We start from the raw sequence: 21,423 nt of genomic DNA, 5'->3' as shown, positions 1-21,423 counted from the left end.
ACCAGGCTGTGCGGAAAGGGGGAATGAGTGGCGGCACGTCAAGTGGAGAAACGCCAAGAGAAGCAGGCGGAACGGGGAGATCCCAGATAGCTTCACAGTCGGTCTCAAGGCGAGGCAATGTCATCATTATGTACTACACAGAGCATGAGGGCTATCAACTACTGGCCACTGCCACTACCACCGGGTCCGTACGCTGCATGATATGCCTCGGCCTCCCTCCTGGCCTGCTCAAACAAACGCTTCTTCTCGTCCTCTTGGACGATCACTGGTACTGGAGGACCGGAATAGCCAGCACCGCCATTGGGAGGAGGCTGCTGCTGGGAAGAGGATGACGACGAAGGAGCTCCTCCCATGTGCTGAGGAGGACCTTGACTGCTGATTCCATACGCCGACTGTTGTGATCGGGGATCTGCGTGCCCATAGCCCTGGCTCGACTGAGATGGCTGCTGAGTCTGCTGTAGGTGAGTCTGCTGGTAGGGATCGCTACCCTGTTGCGGTTGTGAGGAACGACCCTGCTGAGGCTGTGATGTCTGCCTCTGAGGCGGCTGTGAGGCGTATCCATGCTGGTCCTGGGGTTGACCTTGCTGAGCTTGGGAAGGGTAGCCATGCGAAGGCTGTTGAGGAGGGTGAGACTGCTGCTGGGCGTGCCACTGGGCATAGCCCTGCTGGTCGTGTTGCGAAGGCGGAGCGTATCCGGCCTGTTGATAAGGCGGACCTGCGGAAGCAGATGACACCTGAGGAGAGCTCTGATAGCCCTGCTGCTGTGCATACTGATGATGTTGCTGCTGTTGCTGAGCCTCCCACCCCGCTTGCTGAGGCGGCGCACCACCCTGCTGAGAATGAGCATAGCCCGGTCTCGCCCCCGCGTAAGCAGCAGGCCCTGGACCTGCACTGCCAGGAGGCCCTCGGTACTGATGCTGAGCCAGGCTTCTCTCCATCATGCCATCAAAGACGCTCCTCGCCTCTACAAATTTCTCGTTCATCGATCGCAGCTCCTCAACTTTGCTCGAATACCTGTCAATGAGCCTCACGATCTTTGGTCTCATCGCTAGAGAGGCCTGATAGAGATCCTGCAGCTCTTCATCGTCTGCGAGGCTTTCTCTGGCAGGATCAAGACTTCTGAGTCGGCCGAGTAGGCGATCGATATCATGAGCCTGTGCGAAGATCCTAGCCTCCTGTTCTGCTTCCCGCTGGATCTCAGAAGGACTGGGCGTGGGCAAGATCTCGACGTAGTTGACAGGGAAGATTCCCGCCTCACCTCGTAGCTCGCCTCGCCACCAGTGCTCATAGACAGAATCGAGTACCCGAATGATATCCCCCTTGTTGAAGGCCAGCTCCCCCACCTCCGAAGGAGCAAAGTCGTACAGAGCTCGCACTCGAGTAGGAGCTGCTGATACAGCAGATGCTTGGGAGGCTGAAGTATTATGCTCAACGTTTGGCTGTGCGCGATTGGTTTGCTGAGTCTGGCTAGTAGCTGCATCTGGATTGGGCGAGGACTTGTCCAGTAGCGCAGCTGCAGCGCTACCGGATTGACCGCGGCTATCGCCATTGGCCCACCCAGCAGAGCTCGAAGAGCCAGCAGCATTCGATGAACCTCCGACAGCGTTATCACTGTAGTTGCCTCGTCCCCCGACGTCCTTCATGGACAGTTCCAAGACTCTCCTCAGCTCCTCGTCCTCCTTTCTGAGAAGATCCGAACTGGGCTCAGTAGGCGGAGCATCTTGCTGAACAGGATCGTCGAACTTGTATCCTTGGGCCTTGAGGGCAGCCATTGTCTCGCCAACCATCCCCAGAGTGTCGTCGCTGCTGAAGTCTTTGGCCCATTCCTTGATCATTTCCAGGGTCTTCTTGCGGACCGTCTCGTGGGTGTTGCGGTCTACCACTACCCTTTGTAGCGTTTGCGTGAAGGTACGAGATGCCAACTCTCTATGGGCTTCGACGCCACAGTTCTTCGCTAGGGCATCGCATAGTGTGAGTGAGTAGAGCTGGACGTTTGCATTGCGGTGGATAATGCGCTTCTGGATGGCTGCCAGACAATTGCGGGCGCTAAGAGAGGCACGTCACCGGCCAATAATCATGGATGTCAGTACAGTGCTCTATGTGCGCGTCAAATTGCATCTGTTGCTCACCCAGTCTCTCCCTCGCTTGAGACCTTGTCGCATACATTGAGGTTGAGCTCCCAATTCTCGCTGGTCAGCGTCTCTGCGGTGGCCTTGTTGACGATCTCATCGTACGGGTTTGCAGCCTTGAACATCGGTGGTGATTCAGTGATGGTGCTCTACGAGAGCTAGTCGTGAGTAGTGAGGAGAGAAGAGATGCTGGGATCAGGGGGTTGTGATCGGAAGCAGACAAGGAAGTTGTCTGTCTCTGGTGATCTGGTCCTGGCCTGGCTGCTCCACCTGACTTGGCTGGCCTTGGCTCCGCTCAGCCACACCGCCACACCCTCACCCTCCCTTTCCGTCACCGGCTCTCGGCGGCGGCAACAGCAATGCGGGGATCACCGGTGGCCTGTCGTTTGAGGCAGCTGTCAGCACAACGAAGGATCTCCTGTCTGGATGTAAGATTCTCAGAAGGAACGGATGCTACGAGTTTGGCGCAGTCCACTACGGACATATCACGGTGGAATTACTCCTGCGGTGTACAAGCAGCGAGAGCTGGGGTAGGTAAGTCGCACAGGGGCGCAGCGGCTGTCCTACAGGAGCCGTTACCATTTCGTACAAGCCTCCCTCGTATTCCACGCCATGCACTTCTGGGTGTCCATCCATGCCCTCCCTTTGCGATACTTGGAGAGATTTTCCCCTTCGGTATGGAACCAGCGCGATTTCTGGGTGCCGTCGGCATTGAGCTTCGGCCCTGCCTTGCTCTTCTTCTTGAAGAAATTTCCGAAGCGAGGCTGGCAGAATTTAGTTCCATGCTCTGGATTGTCAGCGAGTGGCCACCTTTCGAGCAGGGACTACGTCTCGTCTCTTCAACTCACCAAGAGGTCGTCGTCGATCTTCTTCTCCCTCCTGAGCGTTGACAAATCTGACTTATCCACTAGACCGGTGTAAGGCTCTGCTGTGCCTCGAATGTACAAGCGGACGGCAGATGCAGGCAAAGGTGTCGCTCCCGCTGTCCAGGCTGTGGCGACGACGAGAAGGGCGAGTGGTGCAAGACTGAATTTCATTTGGAGGGCAATTTGAGGAGTAGTAGGGAAAGGAGGCGAGGAGGCTGCTAGGTGCGCTTGTTGCGTCAGCAGAGGATGTACAGAGGTGTCGAAGTCCAGCTTCAGATAGTCTTGGATGGGCTCCTTTCCCAGTGAATGGGTAAGACCTCTTATTGTCTTCCTAAAACCCTCAGCTCTAGGCTTTGCTTTTGCTTCGACTCCACACAGCGAGGCAACCTGGGTCCTGGATCACCGTGCCCACAGTCGAAATCTCCGGTCTGATTGCTCCGGCCCGACCAAATGTTGCTATACCGCAAAGAGGTCGCGAGAGATGCAACGGCACTCGTATCTGATTTAGCACATGGTGCGAAGCGGCGCTTCTGCGCCTGTTTGCTTCGACACATGCTACAAACGAACCGCACCTCGGAAGTCCCTTGGCGAAGCCGAGCATGGCGTGAGTGGTCATCCAGAGGCAATGACTGGCAGATTGGACGCATTGCGCTTTGACAGTCGGTCCGCCGTCCTGTCACACTTGTCCAAATTGCATCCCGAGCATCGGTGAGCTTTGTCTCCGTATGGCAGCTTTCCGAGCGAAGTATGCGGTCGACGCTCGCAAGGGACGTCGGACCAGTGTCGTCCTTCGCTTGTGATGGCCATTGCGATGTGATGACGCTGGAGTCGAGTGTTGATGCGCTATCATCCAAAGTGTCTGTCAGCCCAATCAGCTGCTTCTTGCGCGATTCCAACGCTGCTCTGATATCCAGCCTTTCCGGCACCATACGCGTGCAAAACAGGTCGTAATCTACCACTGCTGTCCTTGACGGCGTCGAGCTCTACCCTCGTCTCTCCCTTTCTCGCTGGCCGGATTCCTACGTTGACTTTGACTACTTCGAGCCTCCTCCAGGCCTCTGGATCTTCTTGTATGACCTTCTCATAGTCTGGCAGGTGCGCCAGAAGCTGAGGGCAAATAGAAAGGCAATCCTTGAGAATCCTCTCGGTAGCATCTTGTCTGATGCCCCGGTGCGAATCGTCATGTTCGAACGTTCCTCCCAAAATCACCAGACCGCTGGCTCCGCGAGGGATGACATATGTTGGCTCATCGTACTGCAGTGACATGACGCAGACAGGAGCAGCCTTGAAGGATGGAGCCGAGACCAGAACTGTCTGGCCACGAATAGGGTACACTGAGGTGTCGGCCACATCAGATAGATATAGCGACCCCATCCCTGTAGCGTTGACGAGCAGGACATCCTCTTCCTTCTCGGATGAGAGCAGGGGATGGGAGAAGACCTCCGCCAGTGAGGAGAAAGCTGAGCTCTGATGAAACTCCACGGGCACAAGAGAAGGATTCTTGGGATGAAGAAGCTCGGACACTAGATATGCGAGATAGGCGGGAGCAGAGGCTACGAACGACTTGTACGTCACAGTTGTGAATCCTGCAGAGGCAGAGGTGTCTTGAATGTACTTGAACTGGCATGAGAGGGGCAATTCAGCTGCTTAGTTCACTTTACCATCGATCTGCGACGAATGCTGTACTCACATCGGGCACCAGATCTTCGAACCAGAAATCCCTCTCGCCCTTCGTGATGCTTGTGAAAGGCACGAGCTCCATGGTCTCTCTTGGCACCTCTCTCCGGTCTACCATCTCCAACCATCTCACAAATGTAGCTCTATCTCTTCTCTGAGTCTCCTTGTCCTCCAAAGGAGCGAAAGAGCACCAGTTGAAGCCGGCCCACGGCGAAGCCCAGTCCTGTGAGTCAAGCGGGGATGCCGTACCCGAGGCCTCGGTCTCTGAGATTGCACTGGGAGGGACATCACGAGCTATGATGCTTACACGATAGCCGCGAATTTGAAGCTCGAGTGCGACACTGAGGCCAATGACTGTGATGAGAGTATCGAGGGAAATGTTGAAATGAGAGATAGGCGAGAAGGAGGATGATTAGCCTGTGCTGAGCTTTAGCTGATTTCGCAAGAGGTTCGGACAGAATGTAAGGAAGGGCCGGAGCCTTCTGCCAGAGTCTCATACTAACCTCCCGAGCCGAGGACGAAGACTCTCTTCTCTGGCATGGTACCCGAGAGAGGCGCTGAAGAAGTGGTAGACGATGGCGAGATGAAGAGGGAGGGTAGGGGAAAAAGGAAGCCGAGCTTCGTCCGAGTCACAAGGCGCAGGCACGGGCCCACGTTGGGCGTCCGTAGTAAAGAGAAGCAGAGGGAGGGAAAAGGGCATGAAACTATTATAGAAGCGATGGAAGTAAGCAGGTACAGCAGCATGAGGAGATGAGACGCAAACAAAGGAATGAACAGAGCCTCTGCAGAGAGGGTTGCAGCTTGTTCAGCGCAATCTACCTCTACTGTGAGCTGAAGCAGAGAGGCCCCCCGATTTGTGGGCGCCCTCAGTCGCGCCTTTCGCTGGCAGGAAGCGTCAAAGCTGCACCCTGTCTGGCGAACCAGCGGGTGATGTCGGTCGTGTAGGGAGCCACGAAGTCGCCCGTCAGGACCACTTGGATGACGTCTGTGTCAATGCTTGTGAGAGCCTCTGAAGGCTCATTGATGGGTGGTATCATTGGTGAGGGTATCGAGGGAGTCCTGTTGGGTTGAAGAGGGATGCACAGATTGTCAATTGACCCGTTCTACACTCAAGGGATCCTGATACAACTCACTTTGGAAGTCTGACGAGAGAGGCGCGGACCCTATACCTTCCTCTGGATCTGATGCATAGTTCTGGGAAGATAAAATATGTTGCGTAGGAGGTGCCCTCTTCCACAGGCCGTCGAAAACGCTGCGGGCTCGCGACGAGACTACCATAGAGCATTCGCACTCCCGTAGTTGGCGCGACTGTAGTCGAGGCAGTCGAAGAAAGTGAAGGACTCGCAGAGCGGCTCAGGCTGGACGATGGTGTCGCTCGCTGTTCGGAGGGGTGAGTCTGCATCCGAGCTTCTCTCGACATCCCCAGAGAGGAGTTCGGTGCCCTTACAGGCGCGATCAGGTCTGCAGGCTCGCCTTGCTCGGTCACCAAGCTAGCCTGGCAGACGAGGAAGGGCTCTTCATCATAACTATGGAAACAGGAAGGGAGGACGTCAGCGCTTTGCACCACGGATGCCCTCTGTAGGCGTCCCTATCCCGCTCTCACTCACCTGGAAATTTCCCTGCCTTCACTGTCGCTGACCTTCAGCCGGAGAATCAGAGGGGGAGAGCACGGGACCCGAGAGAGTAGATTACTGCCGAACGCGCATCCACATGTCACTTGTTGGACTACGATGAGGTGATAATGACTGTCACAGCAAAGGGCGAGTATAGAGAGTCAGTTCACCCATAAACAGAAGCCCATGCAATGGGCAGTGTACTCACCGCTCGTGCAAGTCAATAGGAGGCAGCCTATCACGACTGCTGTCTGCCCGAGCACTGCCCGTCAAACTACTCTGCCGGCTTCCCATACCGCTACTTCCACTGAAAGATATTCTCGTCGAGGGTCCTGCGCGCTGACTAGGCGGTGTGCTCTGAGAAGAGTCTCCCATGCCATCGTCTTCCCTCCTCCGTTTCCCTCTGCTGCTGGTCGACACACCGGAAGTGGAAGCCCGCCTTGAAGAGTCTAGAGCGCTGACAGTGGGTCGCATGTCAGGCCTGTTCCAGTCTACGTCTGGACTCCGATTGGGCAACGAAGACCGTCGTCGAGGATGCCTTATTGAGCGTTCACCAGGTATAGGCGGTGTAGAGATGGGGACAAATGAGGAACTTGTGGGTGACACCGCGAGGTCATGACTGGAGCTGAGATGCTGCGACGATGTGTGTGGCTGCGCCATACTCTGAAGAGGGGCATTGCCGTAATAGCGGCTCTCAGCTGATCTTTCGGATCTTCGTTGCCGAGCCGAGGGAAGCGCTATTGTACTGAGTGTGCTTGTCTCTTCTTCGTGCCTTGGCGGGAAGCTATGATGGAAGCTCGACCGTCTCAAGGATGATGGTGATGAGGCAAGAGAAGAGTGCGGAGTCGAAGAAACAAGGGGCTCTTGACGTGGCCGCGATTGTACCTCGTTGCTGGCACTTTCGAGCCGTAAATTTGACTCTGCATCCGCGATCGAGCGATGAGGAGGAACATCTGATAATGGTCCCAGGGAGTCCGCGGTGGATGCAGACTGGATTGAATGTGCGGTTCCTGGTTGCTCTGCCTGCGTCGAGGGACTCAGCACTTGGTCCTGACCTGCCCTGTTCGGCTCACTTTCTGTTCCAGAAGGTGAAGCTGCAAGGTCGTCTCGCCTGCTGCCTTCTGGGACAGGACTGGCTCCTCTAGAAGAGGGTGCCATTGCCATGAGCCAAGGCCAGAGGCAAGGCGCGTGAATGAGGTACGAGCAATGCCCTCGAAGACTGTGGCGAGGTAGAGGCACCTCTGCCTCTGGCGCGTCTTTCCTCGAACTTCCAATTCACACTTGCAGCTTTCGAGTCACAGGTGCGAGGCGCAGCAACTCCATCCGAGAGATGTGGAGCAGTTGACGTGAGACGAGCCAGTCACTCGAGGGAAGTGATGATAAGGTCGCGATGATATGATTGTGGATGACAGGCGCGTAATGGAAAACAGAACGGCAACGAGGTATTGACGTTAACACGGAAGGAAGGGTCTGATCATCCAAAAGGGGGAGAGATGGAGAGGGCAACGCCCTACATGGAAGCAAATGCCTCCATCGGGCCCAGACAGTGCTCCTGCCTACTCCGTCTGGCTCGGCGCATCTTCCTGTCAGGCCGAGGCAGAGACATCAAGCTCCTTTCTTCCGTGAGACATCGCGCCGGGAGTGTCTCAGATGGTCCTTGGCCAGTCGCAACGGCAATCGCTCCGCACCAGATTGCACCTACATCGGGGCAAGAGGAGAGCAAGGCGCAGCTGGAAACGGGCAAGCGAGTGAGATTGACAGTCCGTCCCAGACTCTTGGGTCTCCTCTGCCCGCGTATTGAAAATCCGACGGGGCCTCGACATCATCTCGCTTGGGAAGCGACGTTGTGCCCGATTCTATTTCAAGCGGAGGTAGGAAATTCTAGCGGAGATATCCGTCGCCAAACTTTCGAAACTTTGTGGGCGGCTTTCGGAGACGCCTGACCCGACCTGAATGGCCGTGAGCACAGCTGCCTCCGCTCCCATCAGTCTCTGCAAGCCCCCCACAATGCAAGGAGACGGGTAGCAGCGGCATCATGGTAGGTGCAGAAGGGCAAGCAGCGGCAACCTGGGTGAGCCAAGTCATCGGCATTTGGCTTTGGAGCTGCTCAGGACACTGTATCTCTTTGGCGTGCTTCTGCAGGCCTGCCTCAGACGTAAAGAGGATCAGCCGAGAGCCGGATTCCCCGTATGACCACAGATCTGCGGAAAGTGAGGCAATGGTAGAGTGAGACCGGCGTGGGCAAGGGTAGAGCACTGGCAAATTCCGCGCTGGTGGTGTCTGATCTCGACTCCCAAGATAACGGTAGGTATTTTCATCCTCCATGATCGGGGAACTGCCACTTGCTGCTGCCGAGGTCAAGGGTCCTCTGCTATGGGAAGCGAACCAAGTGCATCGTATGCCGAGCCTCGGCCGAGAGAGCGGGGCGCAGGGGAGCCGGGGGGCGGGGGGGGGGGGGGGGGGGGGGGTCCCTTGCGCGGCACCAGACGGAAAGACCCACGTGACAGTCGCGACGAGTGTTGGTTGAGCCAAGATCTACACTTCGCTCCTCCGTCACTCAACAGCAGCCGCCGCACGTCACACTCCGTCCCGGATCTTTCTGTCTATTGTACTCATCTCCGCTTTGGTTCTCATCCTCAACTTTCAAGACCTCGTTATCCCACTTTGTTGCAAGAGCCAGCAAGCGCTCGACCTCTACATCTTTCACTGGACACACGCATCAGCAGAGTCACCCCCTCAAGACGTGGCTCAGATGTCCTCCTCACCTATCGCCACCAAATCTGATGTCCTTGTCGCCTCGAGCAGTGGTTGGTCATCTCAGCGTCCCAACCGACCAGAGATTCTCAGTCCGTCAAGCGAAAGCAGTGGCCATGGTCGAGCCCTGAGTACATCAGAGAGCGGCAGTCCCTCGAGGCCTAGCCGTCCCTTCGACCCAAATGCCCTACGTAGTCGTGCGTATGTTTCGAACAGCCCCTTTAAGAAGCCAACGGAAAGTCAAGCTACCCTCCTCAATCTTCAAGATACTCCCACGTCGCCCACTGTTACAAGGATGGGCGTAGGTCTGGGCATTGGTGTTGCAGCGGAAACGAGAGGTACAAGCAGCTCAGATGCCTTGCCACGCTCTCCTGAGCTCAACGAATACACTTCTGCCCCGAGCAGCCCTGGCAAAAGTCTACACCCCAGTGCTCAAGCCCCGCGACAGAGTAGAGGATTCGAGGTCCTGACGAAGAGCTCATATGTATCCAGTAGTCCATTCAAGCAGCCAAATGCCCCCCAGTCACCAGATGCAACGGAGAACATTCCCCGGACGCGACCCCTATCGATCTCTCTTTCCCCAAAGAGAATGCAGCGATCTCACTTGAGCTCACCGCCATCGACACCTAGCCGACAGCATCCTACGCAAGATGCACAATCCGAGCTGACGCCTCGCGGCGCTTCATCATCCACCCGGACTCACACAGCTACAACCCCCCGAAGCTTGGCTCAAGCCAACCGCTCAAATGACCCTCGCGAACCCGGTAGAGACCGCGAAGATGGTGACTGCGAAGAGCCTGGTGCAGGCAGACGCAAGACTGTTACATTCCACGACGAGCTGGACGTCCAAGAATTCGATGGCGAGAGCAGCTTTGCCGGCAGCAGTCTGAGATTCAACGGTGACGATCCCTCAGAGACGGCCTCAGAAATGCAGCAGCAGCGAGGCAACTCAGTGGACTCAGTATCGGACTCCGAGTTCTGGTTGACCAATGGAGGGACGGTCAAGCAACAGCGAGTCATGATGGTCAACAACACTGCTAGCGCCTCGTCGAGCCCGGAGATGTCGGATCTGCCTACCGACGATGAAGACAATTGCTCCTTGACTTCGACGGAGTCCCGAGCAGTTTCTGCCTCGGAGGCCTCCGAAGCTGCAGAGCCTTCTAGCCCAGCCTTTATGATTCCTGCCTCTTCGCCAATGGAGGAGTTCTCCTTGACATTCGGAAAAAGCTTCCAATCAAGCTCACCTCCTGGTGACACCAGCATCGCTACCCTTGGAGGCATCAATCGCATTGACAGCCTCGTCGACGAGCTCTTGCAAACCGATCTGCTCGCCAAGCCAGCCCATGTATCTCCTGCTACCCCAATACAGACCTGCCAACCGAGCATGCTCGCTAGCCCTAGCAGCCCTGCAAGTAGACCGGCAACCGCGACTGCTCGCTCCCTTGCCGCTCGCCTATCTGCTGCTTGCACCGTAAAGTCTCCAGCATCTCCGTCGCAAGCGTCAATGTCTGAGTCAGAACATACCGCCCCCGCTCCAGCACAAGCATCAGTCTCTCATACGAGCAGCGCTGACGAGACTTGTTTGGAGCAGCCCAACAGGTCTTCAACCGCAGATCCGGCCGTTGAAGCTTTGGCTCGAGCCCTGCCGCCACCCCCTTCCGAAATTGATGAGTGGGAGTCGCAGGGCAGAAACACGCACTCGAGTACGCTTGGCATTACACTGCCGACCCTTCCAAGCTGGAGCCCACTTCTGCTCGACAGTCAAAGGATGCCAGAGGTTGAACAAGCTCCATTGTCTCCAGTGGCACCTTCTCAGCCGGTCGCAACGACTTCGCGCAGCAGAGCCGGGGGACGCCCGCACATTTCGAGAGACGCGGTGCTGGAACGAGTTGCAAGCCAAAAGCGAGCTCAAGCCGAGGCCGCCGAAAGGGAAGCAGCCGCAATGGCCGACCTGGCAGATACGTCCTTGCCCTCTTCCTCCAGTCTCAGCGAGGCGCCTCTCAAGGGCCGTCCATCGGCGCCCGCGGGCAGTATTCGACCCGCTCAGAGCATGACTTTGTCGACTGTCCCTCAGAGACCGACCGCGGGTCCTCGTCCCCACGTCGAGGCAACCAGCTTCGAGGTGAGGCAAGAGCCGCGGCCCATTGCCCTCGAGGAAGCTACCATCGGGGCTGATGCCAGCCCTCTGGAGAAGCTGAGCGAGAGTCTTGCCCAACAGGCAGAGGGGTCGAAGCCCTCTGATTATCAGAATGACGTATCAACTACACCGACACAAGCCGCTGCGTCATTAGCCTCTAGCGAAGCCCCTCTGACGCAAACTTCCACGGCAACATCGAGCTCCACAGTGACGCCAACGTCTGAGGCATCGACAAGTGGGCTCACGCCCAGTGTCTCTGGCTCGGCAACCTCAGAGCTCATCCTGCGCCAGAGGAGGAGCAAGTTGGCGTTGAGGAAGCGCAGCGTCAGCACCGGTGATGCAGTTTCCCCTTTTGCTCGACCAGCAGAACAGGCAGCTGTAAAGGGCGAAGACGATGTCTCAGCTCCGGACTTCACCACTACGCGCACCCGCGCCAGCATTGACCAGGGACTGAAATTGGACAAGCTAGATCTAGACACTAGCGTACAGAAAGCTCTAGACGTCGGCTTTGGCAATGGTCTCTGTCGAGACATTAGTCGAATCTTCCGCGAGGGTGACAACCCATATAACGTGAAGGACCAAGGGACCTACTCTGCAGCCGTGGACGACAAGGTCTCTCACTCCCGTCAGGCAGGCGATGTCGACTCTGGCAAAGCTTGGAGGAAGCTGCGACGACCCAGCGACATCAACGAGTATGCAGAGGAGATGCGAGCATACCGTGCGAGCGAGAATCCAAAGAAGGCGGCGGGCAAAGTCTTTGTTTCTGTCGAGTCATTCCAGCCCGCTAACCTCGGCGTCCCCTTCGTGGCCACCACGCGCTTCTTCTCCATCCTGGACAATGGTCTTCACGTCGTCAAGACGGGCATGTCAACGCTGAGACCAGGCCAAGGGTCAGTCAGTTCCATCAAGCAGGAATTTGAGCTGATTCAACACAAGAATCTCGAATTCAGTTTGACCCTCTATGTTCAGAGGGATGCTCACCTGATTCAGGCTGCCAAATCGCGACAGGTCTCGGCAGCAGTAGCCACACCACCAGCAAGCCCAACGAAGAAGTCTTTCATGAGCCGACTTCTCCGGAGTCCCAAGAAGCAGGCAAGTCGCGCCGATGCGGCAGAAAAGCCTGCTGAGCCATCTCTGATGTCGTTCCTGAATCAAGAGGGAGCTCTTGGCAAGGTCAACATCGTCTTTGAGAAGGTGGCCTCGAAGTGCCTGGGCAAAGCACTCACCCTAGAATTGCCAGTGTATGGCGTCGCCGACCCTCCGTCTGCCCTCTCACGGAACAGTGTGGACTCTCGCTCTGGCTCCAACCTCTCACGCAACGTCAACTCAAGTCGAGGAACGCTCAAGATCACCTTGTTCTACCTGCCTCCTATGCCTAGTGTACCAAAGCAGATGCTGCCGCAGAACATGCAAGAGTGTATCAAAGGTATGCAGTACGCCAAGTGGCACCACGGTGGAGAGAGGCTATCAGGGACTCTGACTCAACAGGGCGGTGACTGCAGCACGTGGCGAAGACGACCTGTCAAGGCGCAAAGCTCGTACCTGGTGTGCTACAACGAAATCACCAAGAGACCCACGGTGAAGATCGATCTCTCCAAGGCTGAGAAGATCGAAGAAGCCTGGGATCCTTATAGCTCTGACCCAGTCAGGAAGAACGGAGCCTCCACCAAGACTCGCAGTGGTGCTGTGATCCACAAGTATAATGTCACCGAGGAGTCCGACGAGTCGTGCAACGTGCCGAGGTCATTCCGAATCACCTTTGCAGACGGTGAGAGGATTTCCTTCTTTGCTGATACGGATGAGGAGAAGGTGCAATGGATCGAGGCTATGGCGGAGATGATCCACACACCTCGACCTCCCAATCCAATGTGGGCTCAGGTGGCCTTTGAAACCATTCGAGATGCTGCTCAGAGCAGTACCCAGCCTGGCGCCACTTCCTCGTCCTCTGCAAACGGTCAGCAGACGTCCGGAAGTGCAGTCGCCGCCAAGCGTGCTGTTGCAACCCCTGCCACAGTCCGAGAAGAGTCGATCAGCGCAGCCAACACTCCACAGAGAGCTGTCCCTTCCAAGGCCGCTGCGAACCCTGCCCTTGCCAAGGTTGCTACCGGCAGCCGGCCCTTCAGCACTCCCACTTCAAGCAGAACGCCTGCACCTCGTCCACTGAGCCAGAGCCTGAGTCAGCAGACCCACTCCAGGCCCACCTCGCCTATCAAGCCTTCTACGCTTCCCTTAGCCACCAAGCGAATGCCACCCGTCTCGAGCTCGGGCAATGCAGCTGCAGCCCTCCTCAGCAACAGCAACAGCAGTGGTACAGGTACCGGTAGCGCTAGAGGTACTCCCTCTTCGACGCGCAAGACGAGCAGTAGAGCCGCTCCTCCTGCACCTACGGTGCCTCCCAGGAGGGCAAGTGTGAGCTTTACCCCTACGAGGAAAGCTCCTAGTGCGCCTTCCAAGAGTTGAGCAGCAAGACTACTCTACTTCCTGCTACTAGTCGTCCCACTTTGACCTTTCTTTCACTTTCCCCCATTCTCGTCGTCCCATCTTTCGCTTCATCTCCTGCTGCATCTCTGCAAGCACCTTTTTGTTCCCTTTGACGCCTTGCCTGTGTCTTTCGCCGTACCCGGCCATGGACATTTCCCTCTGCACCCCATCTCGCCCCAGTACCCGTTGCTTCCTTTTCCATCCTTGATCTTCTGCATTCTTGACTGCTGCCACAATGCCCCATTCCCTTCTTTGTCTTTTCCTCTCAGACTGCGCGAATGTGATCCAGTCAAATGCAGAGACGTCTGAAGTAAGAGGGTATGAAAGATGTATGTATTCCAAACGACGAGCAAAAAAGGGAAAATTGAAATGTCCCACCATCCAGCTCCTCACACATCCCATCTCCCCGCTCCCACCTTCCCCACAACCTTTTCACAGTTGCGAGGCATGATAGTTGCAGGATACACAGAATGCGCGAGTATCCCAAAGGATATCCCTCCCCCCACTTTATAAGGGTTTCCTTTCTAGGCCTAGTAGAGCATAGAAAGGAGGAGGGGAGGACTGGAGTGTGATGGGTGTTCTGCTCCTCGAAAGAGGAGAGAAAGATGCATCTGTGGACCTACCAGGAACCGCTTTTCTCGGTTAGAGTTTCTCCCCAAGAGGGGAGGACCGGGCGGGCAGAAGGGTCCTGAGATTGTGTGTGTGAGTGTGGAGGGTGAAGGAAGGAAGAAAGGAAGGTGGTCGAGGACAGGGGGAAAAGGGGAGCAAGGGGACAAGAGGCCAGCTAGCGTACAGGCAGATCGAGCATCAGAGTGTATGGGCATACGACGTCTTGCATGATGTACCAAGTGGCATTACAGCCATACCGACGCACGACGTTGTTGGATGTGATGGATCAGAAGACAGGGATGGAACGAGCCAAGGCCGCGACTTGAGATCTTCTTCCTTTGATCGTCGTCGCCTTTGTCTCCTCGCAGCCTCGCGTTGCGCGCGCGCTCCTCGTCGAGTGTTGATGTGAGTCGGAGGGCCCCCCACGCTTCCCTTTCCGCTGCAGCCAAGGGACCACGACGATCATCACCGTCAAGACGACGACGACGAGGAGAAGCTGCGTCTACTTCACAACCTCATCGCGACACCCAACACCATCACCTATTCGTACCTCACATAGCCATCATGGTACCCAACGGTGTACACCATGCAGACCTCTCTTCCAGCTCTGGCGCTACAGCTCCTCCCGCTCAGCAGCAACAGCAGCAAGCAGCCAGGGCCGTCATCAAGAATGTAGACATGTCTGACGAAATGCAACAGCTTGCAGTCGATACTGCTCAAGATGCACTGAACAAGTTCACAGTCGAGAAGGATATTGCGGCTCATATCAAGAGGGAGATGGACAGACAGTGTGGACCTACTTGGCATACCGTAGTGGGAGCAAATTGTGAGTATTTGGCGCAGCAGGTAGGCTGACAAGCTTAAGGGGTAGAGAGCTGACCGATGAGGCCTCCCTCACCTACAAATACTCTCTGTTGCAATCTCCTAGTCGGATCGTATGTCACACATGGTGAGCGATGACTGCATTGAGCTTCGCGCTCCTCACTCTACTGACCTCATCCCTTGTCGCTCCCTCAATACAACTTCCTTTCCCTCCCCACCTCTCTTCCCATCACAGAAACAAACCACTTCATTTGTCAGTATCCCAGCTCACAGCAGTGTCCACAACAAGTCGATTTTCTCCGAGGTACAGCTCCATCGTACTGGACACTGACCCATCTTTGTTCGTCTGGCTCCCCCTCCCCTCCACATGCTTCATCTACCATTGCACACACCAGCAGACTTTTACCTTGGCAAGATTGCATTCCTCATCTGGAGGGCTTGAGAGGGCGGGAGATTGCCGTCACTGCTACAAGGAGCAAGCGACCTTGAGTCTCAGTCTCAAGAAGGAAGGGAGGGAGGGCAGCAGGAAGGGGGAGAAGGAAGGAGGAGGGAGCCGCGGGTGTGGTCAAAGGAGGGAGGGGATAGAGGGAGGAACTTCGAGGGAGCTTGTATACATATCACACTCATATACACACACACACACACGACCCAAAATACTTGCGATCTACCCAATCGACACATTTCAAAAGATCACGCTTAAGTGCCACCCCCTGCTGTGAGCTGCTGGATAAAGACCTCTTGAAAATTTCCCTATTAGAGGGGCCGAAAGATGTACAGAGCGGCAACGGTCTTTCTAATTTTAGCTCCCGGCAAAGGAAATAAAAGCCTCAGATCTTCTATGGCTGACCGTTCAAGTGCGGCTACTGGTCTGAAAGATCTTTCTCCTTGGTGGTCCTCGTCGTCATCGACGGCATTCTACGAGCTCCAATCCTTCTTCCCAAGGGCATGAACCTCCCCGTCGTCCTGCTCATCGCCAAATCCGCCTACTATCTCGCCTCGGCCAACACTGGGCGGAGCCACCTCTCCATCATCGCTGGAGACTGCTCCTCTTTCCTCATCGCTGGAAACATCGCCCTCCGCCTCGTCCGAAGCGATACTCTCGTCGCCCGCTGCACCGCTATCAGGGGCTGAAGAAGTCACTCCCGCAACCTCGTCATAGTCATCATCGCCTCCATCCCCAATTCCAGCCCCACCCCGAGCTCGAGGGGTATATCGTGGTGGTTCTTGTTGGTGTGGCAGATGATGAGCAGCTGCCGGACCTAGCAGAGCAGTACTTCCACTACTGCTACTGCTGTCTTGCTGTCTTCCCACACCGCGATACACCGCCTCGGGCTCCTCAACATCGTCGTCGCTGTCGATCCACTGAGTCCTCCTTGCGCGTAAGCCTGAACGGATGGAAGATTCATGATAGCCACTAGGAGCACCGCCGAAGCTCTCAGGCGGGGTATCATCCTTTTCATATGGGTCGAAAGAGTTCGAGTCGTCTGGGGAGGGAGAGCTTCCAGGCGAGACGTATGGGTGGAAGCTTCCGGGCATCTGGTGCGAGTCGCGACCCCACGAGAGGGCGATAGGTGGCGCGTCCTCTGCATCGTCCGAATCGAGGGTGCGGGAAGAGGCATTTCTGCCCGTGTTTCTGTAGATACTCGAGGCCGCCTGGATGCCTGCCAGGGAAGAGGGACCGGCATAGGACGAAGACGGGTAGTCTTCGACGGTAACCTTCATCGTCTCGTCGCCTTCGTAGGGTGCGTCGAAAGCGGGAGGTCGCTGGGCAGCAGCAGCTTCCTCCCTGGCCCTGGCAGTCTTGACAATCTCCCTCGTCTTGCCACCGATAGCTCTAGTAGTCCTTCGACGGTAGAAGAGCAGATATGCCGCAGAGCTCTTGACCTCCTCTGGGTCGCGAATCTCTCGGACGTGAGAGTCGTCAAAGTAGTGCCACTTGCCGTCCAGGTCGTTCCTGGCACTGGCGGTATAGTGCCCGCCACCGAGTCCTCCGAAGTGATTGTCAACGGCAAAGAGATCGTAGATGGGCTTGTCAGATGTGACAGCATCGTCATTTGCTTCCGAAATGGCCGAGAGGATGCTGGCGCTCAGGTCCTCAGGGGCGGCCAATCCATCAGCAGCGGTAGGAGAAGCGCTGCCGCTGCTTTCTGCACTAGACGAATCATCTGTCATGCCGGCTGCCTTCTCTTCGTCTAATTGCTTCACCGCTTTAGCAGCCTCTACCCTAGCTGTCAGGTCCAGACCCTCGATGGGGAAGTCAACGACCGTCTCAATCTTGTCGCGCAGTCCCCTTCCAGCGCTGAACCTCTTCAAGTGAACGACGAGAATGTCGGGGACCTTCCACAGGTCGAACTTCTTGGTGGCTTGTCGGAAGTCCTTGCATTGAGGGCAGTACCATGGGTCTTCCTCACCCAATTTTTCCTCCTTGGTGAACTCATCGAGACAGTCATCGATGTGGAGCGTGTCTTTGCCTTTCCTCTTCTGCGTAGCTGCGATCTTGTCTTGAGTAGTCTGAGGGTCGTCCACCTCTTCTCGCAAGTCTCCCCACTCATTCTCAAGTGAGCTTGCTGACAAGAGCTCATTGGCGGCGCCACGGTTCCATACACAGACGAGAGCTCCTCCTGTGTAGACTAGTGGTACCGAAGGGCGTGAGGGAGGCGCAATCTCTTCTTCTGCGTTGGGTCCTTGGACACCAAGTCTTTCAGCTCGTTGGAGAAGGCCTTCACTCGCATCTTCCCAAGCTGTGCCATCGGTCAACAAAGGCTTACTCGAGCCGGGCGGAACGAGCATATACAGGATCTCGTAGGCCGGCAGTAAAGCCTGTGGTAGTTCTTCGATGATGCTCGGTCCTACAGCTGCAGCCGCTTCTTGGGACGAAGATCGACTTGCTGAAGTCTCGATGACATCACCGTTTGGCGTGATCTCGGCAAATGTGTCGCCCGAAATTTCATCAAGAGGCTTCTGCTGAGCGTTGATCATCTCCCAGCTGCCGTTGCCCGTGGCATCGTGCCCAAGAGGGGCAGCAGAGGTAGGATCTCCGGCGTTCAGAGGTCCTCGGGGAGGCTCAAACGTGGCCGCAAGCTCTGCAGCGTTTGGAGAGTATCGGCTGTACTGTTCCAAGACTGCTTGGTGGATTGCTTTTAAGTCATTGGCCTTGTCTTTAGGAATAGAGACAAAGAATGGCAGACCTCGGGGAGCAGCTTCATCGGGCACCTGGGTGAAAACAGGCAGCACTACATGCTCCTCCTTTTCGTGCTCCGACACAAGAGATGCATAGGCTCGGTTCTCGAATGCCTGAGGCTCGACGGGCCTTGGCTCGGAGTAGCTCCTTTGCTGCCCTTTGACCCTGGGTGGGCTCAGGGAGAAGTCTGCTGGGAGTTCCCAGAAAAAGACGTGGTCTGCTTTCTCGATGACATGGACCGGCTCGTAGTCGTAGTAGAAGCGCCAGAACTTGCGGTTGTAAGGTTCCCCGCCAATGAGCTGCAGTGGGGCGAGAAGCGAGCGATGGTGGTCGGTCAACCTCTTGGTCCTTCTCGTCTACTAAGACCGCCTTTGGACTCACCCTTTTGGGATTGGCACCGGTGACTTCACCGATGACCTGCTTTAGCTTTGACATGCTCGATTCATAGGACAAAGTCATGTTGATCTGTGGCGAGACCAAGGCACATGTGTTTGTTTGTCAGCCATGAGTAAACTTGCCTCTCGTATGACATTATACTCACCGTCTTTATAGGGCTCTGTGGGTCGTACGGAACGAAGGTGACCTGGTGCCTCCATTTTGCCTTGCTTGGAAGCGGTAATGTTAGGTACATGAAGGGATCAAACTTGATGGAAACCTTTGAGCATTCGGGGCACACCAGCGTAGAGCGATATTGTCCTTGGAACAAGTCGACAATGACCGAGTCGTTCCTTGCTTTGTAGATCTCCCACTGCTTCTTGGCGAACTTGACCATCTCCTTGAGCCCCCCACCCTGCCAGTCGGGCGACTCGATATATGGCTTCTTCTTGATTCGGTTGAGATCTTCGTGGAGTCCGTCCAGGAGGAAAGCCAGCAACTCCTGGGTGTCTTGTTGAGCATAGCCGGAGAATTGAGGAGCGAAGCGAGCGAGTGACCATTTGAAGTCTCGGGGCTGAAACGATGTTCCAAAGCCAGACCAAAGCTGCTGAATGAGATGACCAAATGCCTCAGCAAGAGCTCCTTTGTTACCAAGTGGGTTGTCCACATTGATCTCATCCTCGAATACTTTGGAGACGAAATAGTCCCTTAGCTCGGGAGTGTTCGATAAGCACTGCAAGGCCGAATTCATGAAACATGTATTGCCCATGTTCGACAAGCCTTTCAGACCCAAGATAACGCCACTTGAACGCTCACTGGCGGTCTTGGAGCGTGTACTCATCGCTCTTGGCGCATGAGTCGCACCCTGAGGCTCAGGGATAGCAACTGGTCCCGGGGACGCTTGTTGGAGCTTGGAGAAAGAGTCACCTCCCGTTTGCGCGAAGATGTTCCGCACGCTGGCCTTGGCAGGCGATTGCACCTCTGCACGATCAGAAGGCCAAACGCCGTCTGATCCTTTGACTTCGACACCGAACGGCTGAACCTGTCCGGGAGGTCGAGTGAGAAGAGCAGCCAATTGCTCGGACAGCATTGCTTCTTCAACGGTCTCATAGCCTTCTGCAGCCTGGGCCTCCCGGGCGTTGAGCTCAACCACAGAAGAGACGTTATCTGGCAGTGTCCAGAGCCGCACGTCTGCCTCGCTGTCCACCTTGATCTGCAGTTCCACCATTGCACGCTGACGTACCTCTAGCAGCGGTGTGGCTCGCGAGATGACTGCTATAGGTATCTCTGTCGTATTCTGCCCAGTGATCGGGGACACAAGCCGAGTGAAGCTGATCATGGGTACGTAAAGCTCGAGTGTGACGGTGTTTCCATCAGGTCCTAGAACGCAATGCCTCGGGAAGACTGGTCCACTGACTCCGTACCAGCTTGCAAGGAGATTCCAAGCTTCAGCAGGCACCAGCTCGAAATTGACTTGCTCCCGAAGATCCGGCGCAAGAGATGCTTGACCAAGAGAGTTGTCGGCATCAACGGCGAGCAGGTCTGAGTTGTCGATGGCTCCGACGTTGTGTTGGACTTCGCTACCAGGAACCTCCTTTGCGGCGTCACAGAATGCTGCCCACTTCTTGAACCACGTCGTTGAGGCAAGATACCAGGTATCGCCTGATTTGAGAGGTAGGGTCATAAGCTCTCTGATGCTGCCAGCTTGTTCGGTCGCAGAGGGCGCATTCTGTGTGGGAGCTGTTCCTGCTGTTGTGCGAAGCAAGGGGGAAGCCATGGCGGAATCAGGAGGTGGGGTGGGCTCATCTAGCCGGAGAGCCTTGGCGTCAATGATGCCCCCAAGAGATGATCCTGCGTCACTCATCGGATGTGATTGCAGATAAGCGGTCTCTTGGTGAGGGCGATGCAAGTGTTGACCGGAGTGATGATTGGAAGATTGCACACTCGGGCTCTCGACGTCACCAAAGTCCGAATTGGCAGCCGAGTAGGTAGCACCAGCTTCAGACCCAGGCGAAGATGTTCTAGCCCGCTTGAAAGCGTTGACCTGGGAAGCAGCGCTGCCGGTCGAGATGGGGAATTTGCGCCGCGGCGAATCTGATCTAGGGTATGGATCCTGAGAGTGCGTCGCCGGGCCAAGGGACGACGAGACCGGTGGTATCGGGTAGAAGGGCGCTGAAGCTGAGGTCGTAGCCTGAGGAGAGTGCTCCTGCTGCTCCCTGGGCGAATACCGAGGTGGCAGTGTAGCCGCTGCCTGATGCTCGTCGTCGACTGGTGCCTGTCCCTGCTCGGCTTGCGAGGCAGAGGGCTGAGGAGGAGTAGCCCTTGCAGAGGTTGGTGATAGATGAAGTGGATGGGCCTGGTCAGAGCTTTGTTGGTGGTTGAGCCGTTCAGACATACCAAGAGTCTTGCGGTCTAATGGTGGAAAGAGGGAGTGCCTGCTACCCTACAGCGGGAAGGACGCTCGGAGGAGTGTATTTTCGACTGGACAAGGGGCGGGATGCGCCCTTACCGATTTGAGATCCAGAAGAGAGAGAGGGTGCAGAGCATGGGGCCACACTATGGGCAGACGACGGCGAAGACGAGCACGCGGGAGCTGGTAGGTGGCAGATGCCAATGTGGAGAGTTGCCGTCGTCTACGAGTGTCGGTAGGATGAGGAGGGGGAAGGGAATGGTGCTCTGAGCGGGCAGCCGTCGTCGTCGTCGTCGTCGTCCGTTTCTCCACTCGGCGATTTCTTTCCGCGCGAGAATATTTGAGTGCACCTCGGACTGACTCCAGGCC

General features: G+C 56.1%; 7 protein-coding genes across 7 annotated transcripts; 3 read left to right on the top strand and 4 right to left on the bottom strand.

Moving 5' to 3' along the window:
* Window positions 1-89: 89 nt before the first annotated feature.
* Window positions 90-2,316, bottom strand: BCV69DRAFT_311637 (hypothetical protein). The gene is made up of 2 exons (XM_025494873.1): window positions 2,130-2,316; window positions 90-2,046 (listed from the first exon to the last, which is right to left on the bottom strand). Exons 1-2 carry the CDS (start codon window positions 2,252-2,254, stop codon window positions 159-161), a joined length of 2,013 nt encoding a protein of 670 aa, XP_025349099.1. The 5' UTR covers window positions 2,255-2,316; the 3' UTR covers window positions 90-158.
* A 236-nt stretch (window positions 2,317-2,552) lies between these two features.
* Window positions 2,553-3,032, top strand: BCV69DRAFT_281843 (hypothetical protein). Its single transcript, XM_025492133.1, has one exon. The coding sequence runs from the start codon at window positions 2,807-2,809 to the stop codon at window positions 3,017-3,019; it is 213 nt and encodes a 70-aa protein (XP_025349098.1). The 5' UTR covers window positions 2,553-2,806; the 3' UTR covers window positions 3,020-3,032.
* An 809-nt stretch (window positions 3,033-3,841) lies between these two features.
* Window positions 3,842-5,212, bottom strand: BCV69DRAFT_286969 (hypothetical protein; the record flags this gene model as incomplete). The annotated part of the gene is made up of 3 exons (XM_025493540.1): window positions 3,842-4,615; window positions 4,686-5,026; window positions 5,176-5,212. The coding sequence occupies 3 exons, from the start codon at window positions 5,210-5,212 to the stop codon at window positions 3,842-3,844; spliced, it is 1,152 nt and encodes a 383-aa protein (XP_025349097.1).
* A 326-nt stretch (window positions 5,213-5,538) lies between these two features.
* Window positions 5,539-6,413, bottom strand: BCV69DRAFT_246948 (hypothetical protein; the record flags this gene model as incomplete). The annotated part of the gene is made up of 3 exons (XM_025490233.1): window positions 5,539-5,731; window positions 5,806-6,198; window positions 6,280-6,413. Coding segments are annotated over 3 exons (720 nt in total), but the record flags the coding sequence as incomplete, so codon positions are not given.
* Window positions 6,414-11,860: 5,447 nt separating this feature from the next.
* Window positions 11,861-13,066, top strand: BCV69DRAFT_242159 (hypothetical protein; the record flags this gene model as incomplete). The annotated part of the gene is made up of 1 exon (XM_025490027.1): window positions 11,861-13,066. A coding segment is annotated over one exon (1,206 nt), but the record flags the coding sequence as incomplete, so codon positions are not given.
* Window positions 13,067-14,789: 1,723 nt separating this feature from the next.
* Window positions 14,790-15,663, top strand: BCV69DRAFT_281839 (cytoplasmic dynein light chain). Its single transcript, XM_025492132.1, has 4 exons — window positions 14,790-15,092; window positions 15,195-15,215; window positions 15,324-15,341; window positions 15,487-15,663. The coding sequence occupies exons 1-4, from the start codon at window positions 14,831-14,833 to the stop codon at window positions 15,528-15,530; spliced, it is 345 nt and encodes a 114-aa protein (XP_025349094.1). The 5' UTR covers window positions 14,790-14,830; the 3' UTR covers window positions 15,531-15,663.
* A 129-nt stretch (window positions 15,664-15,792) lies between these two features.
* On the bottom strand, window positions 15,793-21,304 carry BCV69DRAFT_268519 (UCH-domain-containing protein). The gene is made up of 3 exons (XM_025490868.1): window positions 18,811-21,304; window positions 18,651-18,734; window positions 15,793-18,568 (listed from the first exon to the last, which is right to left on the bottom strand). Exons 1-3 carry the CDS (start codon window positions 21,037-21,039, stop codon window positions 16,004-16,006), a joined length of 4,878 nt encoding a protein of 1,625 aa, XP_025349093.1. The 5' UTR covers window positions 21,040-21,304; the 3' UTR covers window positions 15,793-16,003.
* Window positions 21,305-21,423: the final 119 nt, after the last annotated feature.

This window comes from Pseudomicrostroma glucosiphilum (assembly GCF_003144135.1).
Source record: "Pseudomicrostroma glucosiphilum strain MCA 4718 unplaced genomic scaffold BCV69scaffold_4, whole genome shotgun sequence".
Lineage (NCBI taxonomy): Eukaryota > Fungi > Basidiomycota > Exobasidiomycetes > Microstromatales > Microstromataceae > Microstroma > Microstroma glucosiphilum.
This window is presented reverse-complemented; position numbering and strand designations above follow the sequence as displayed.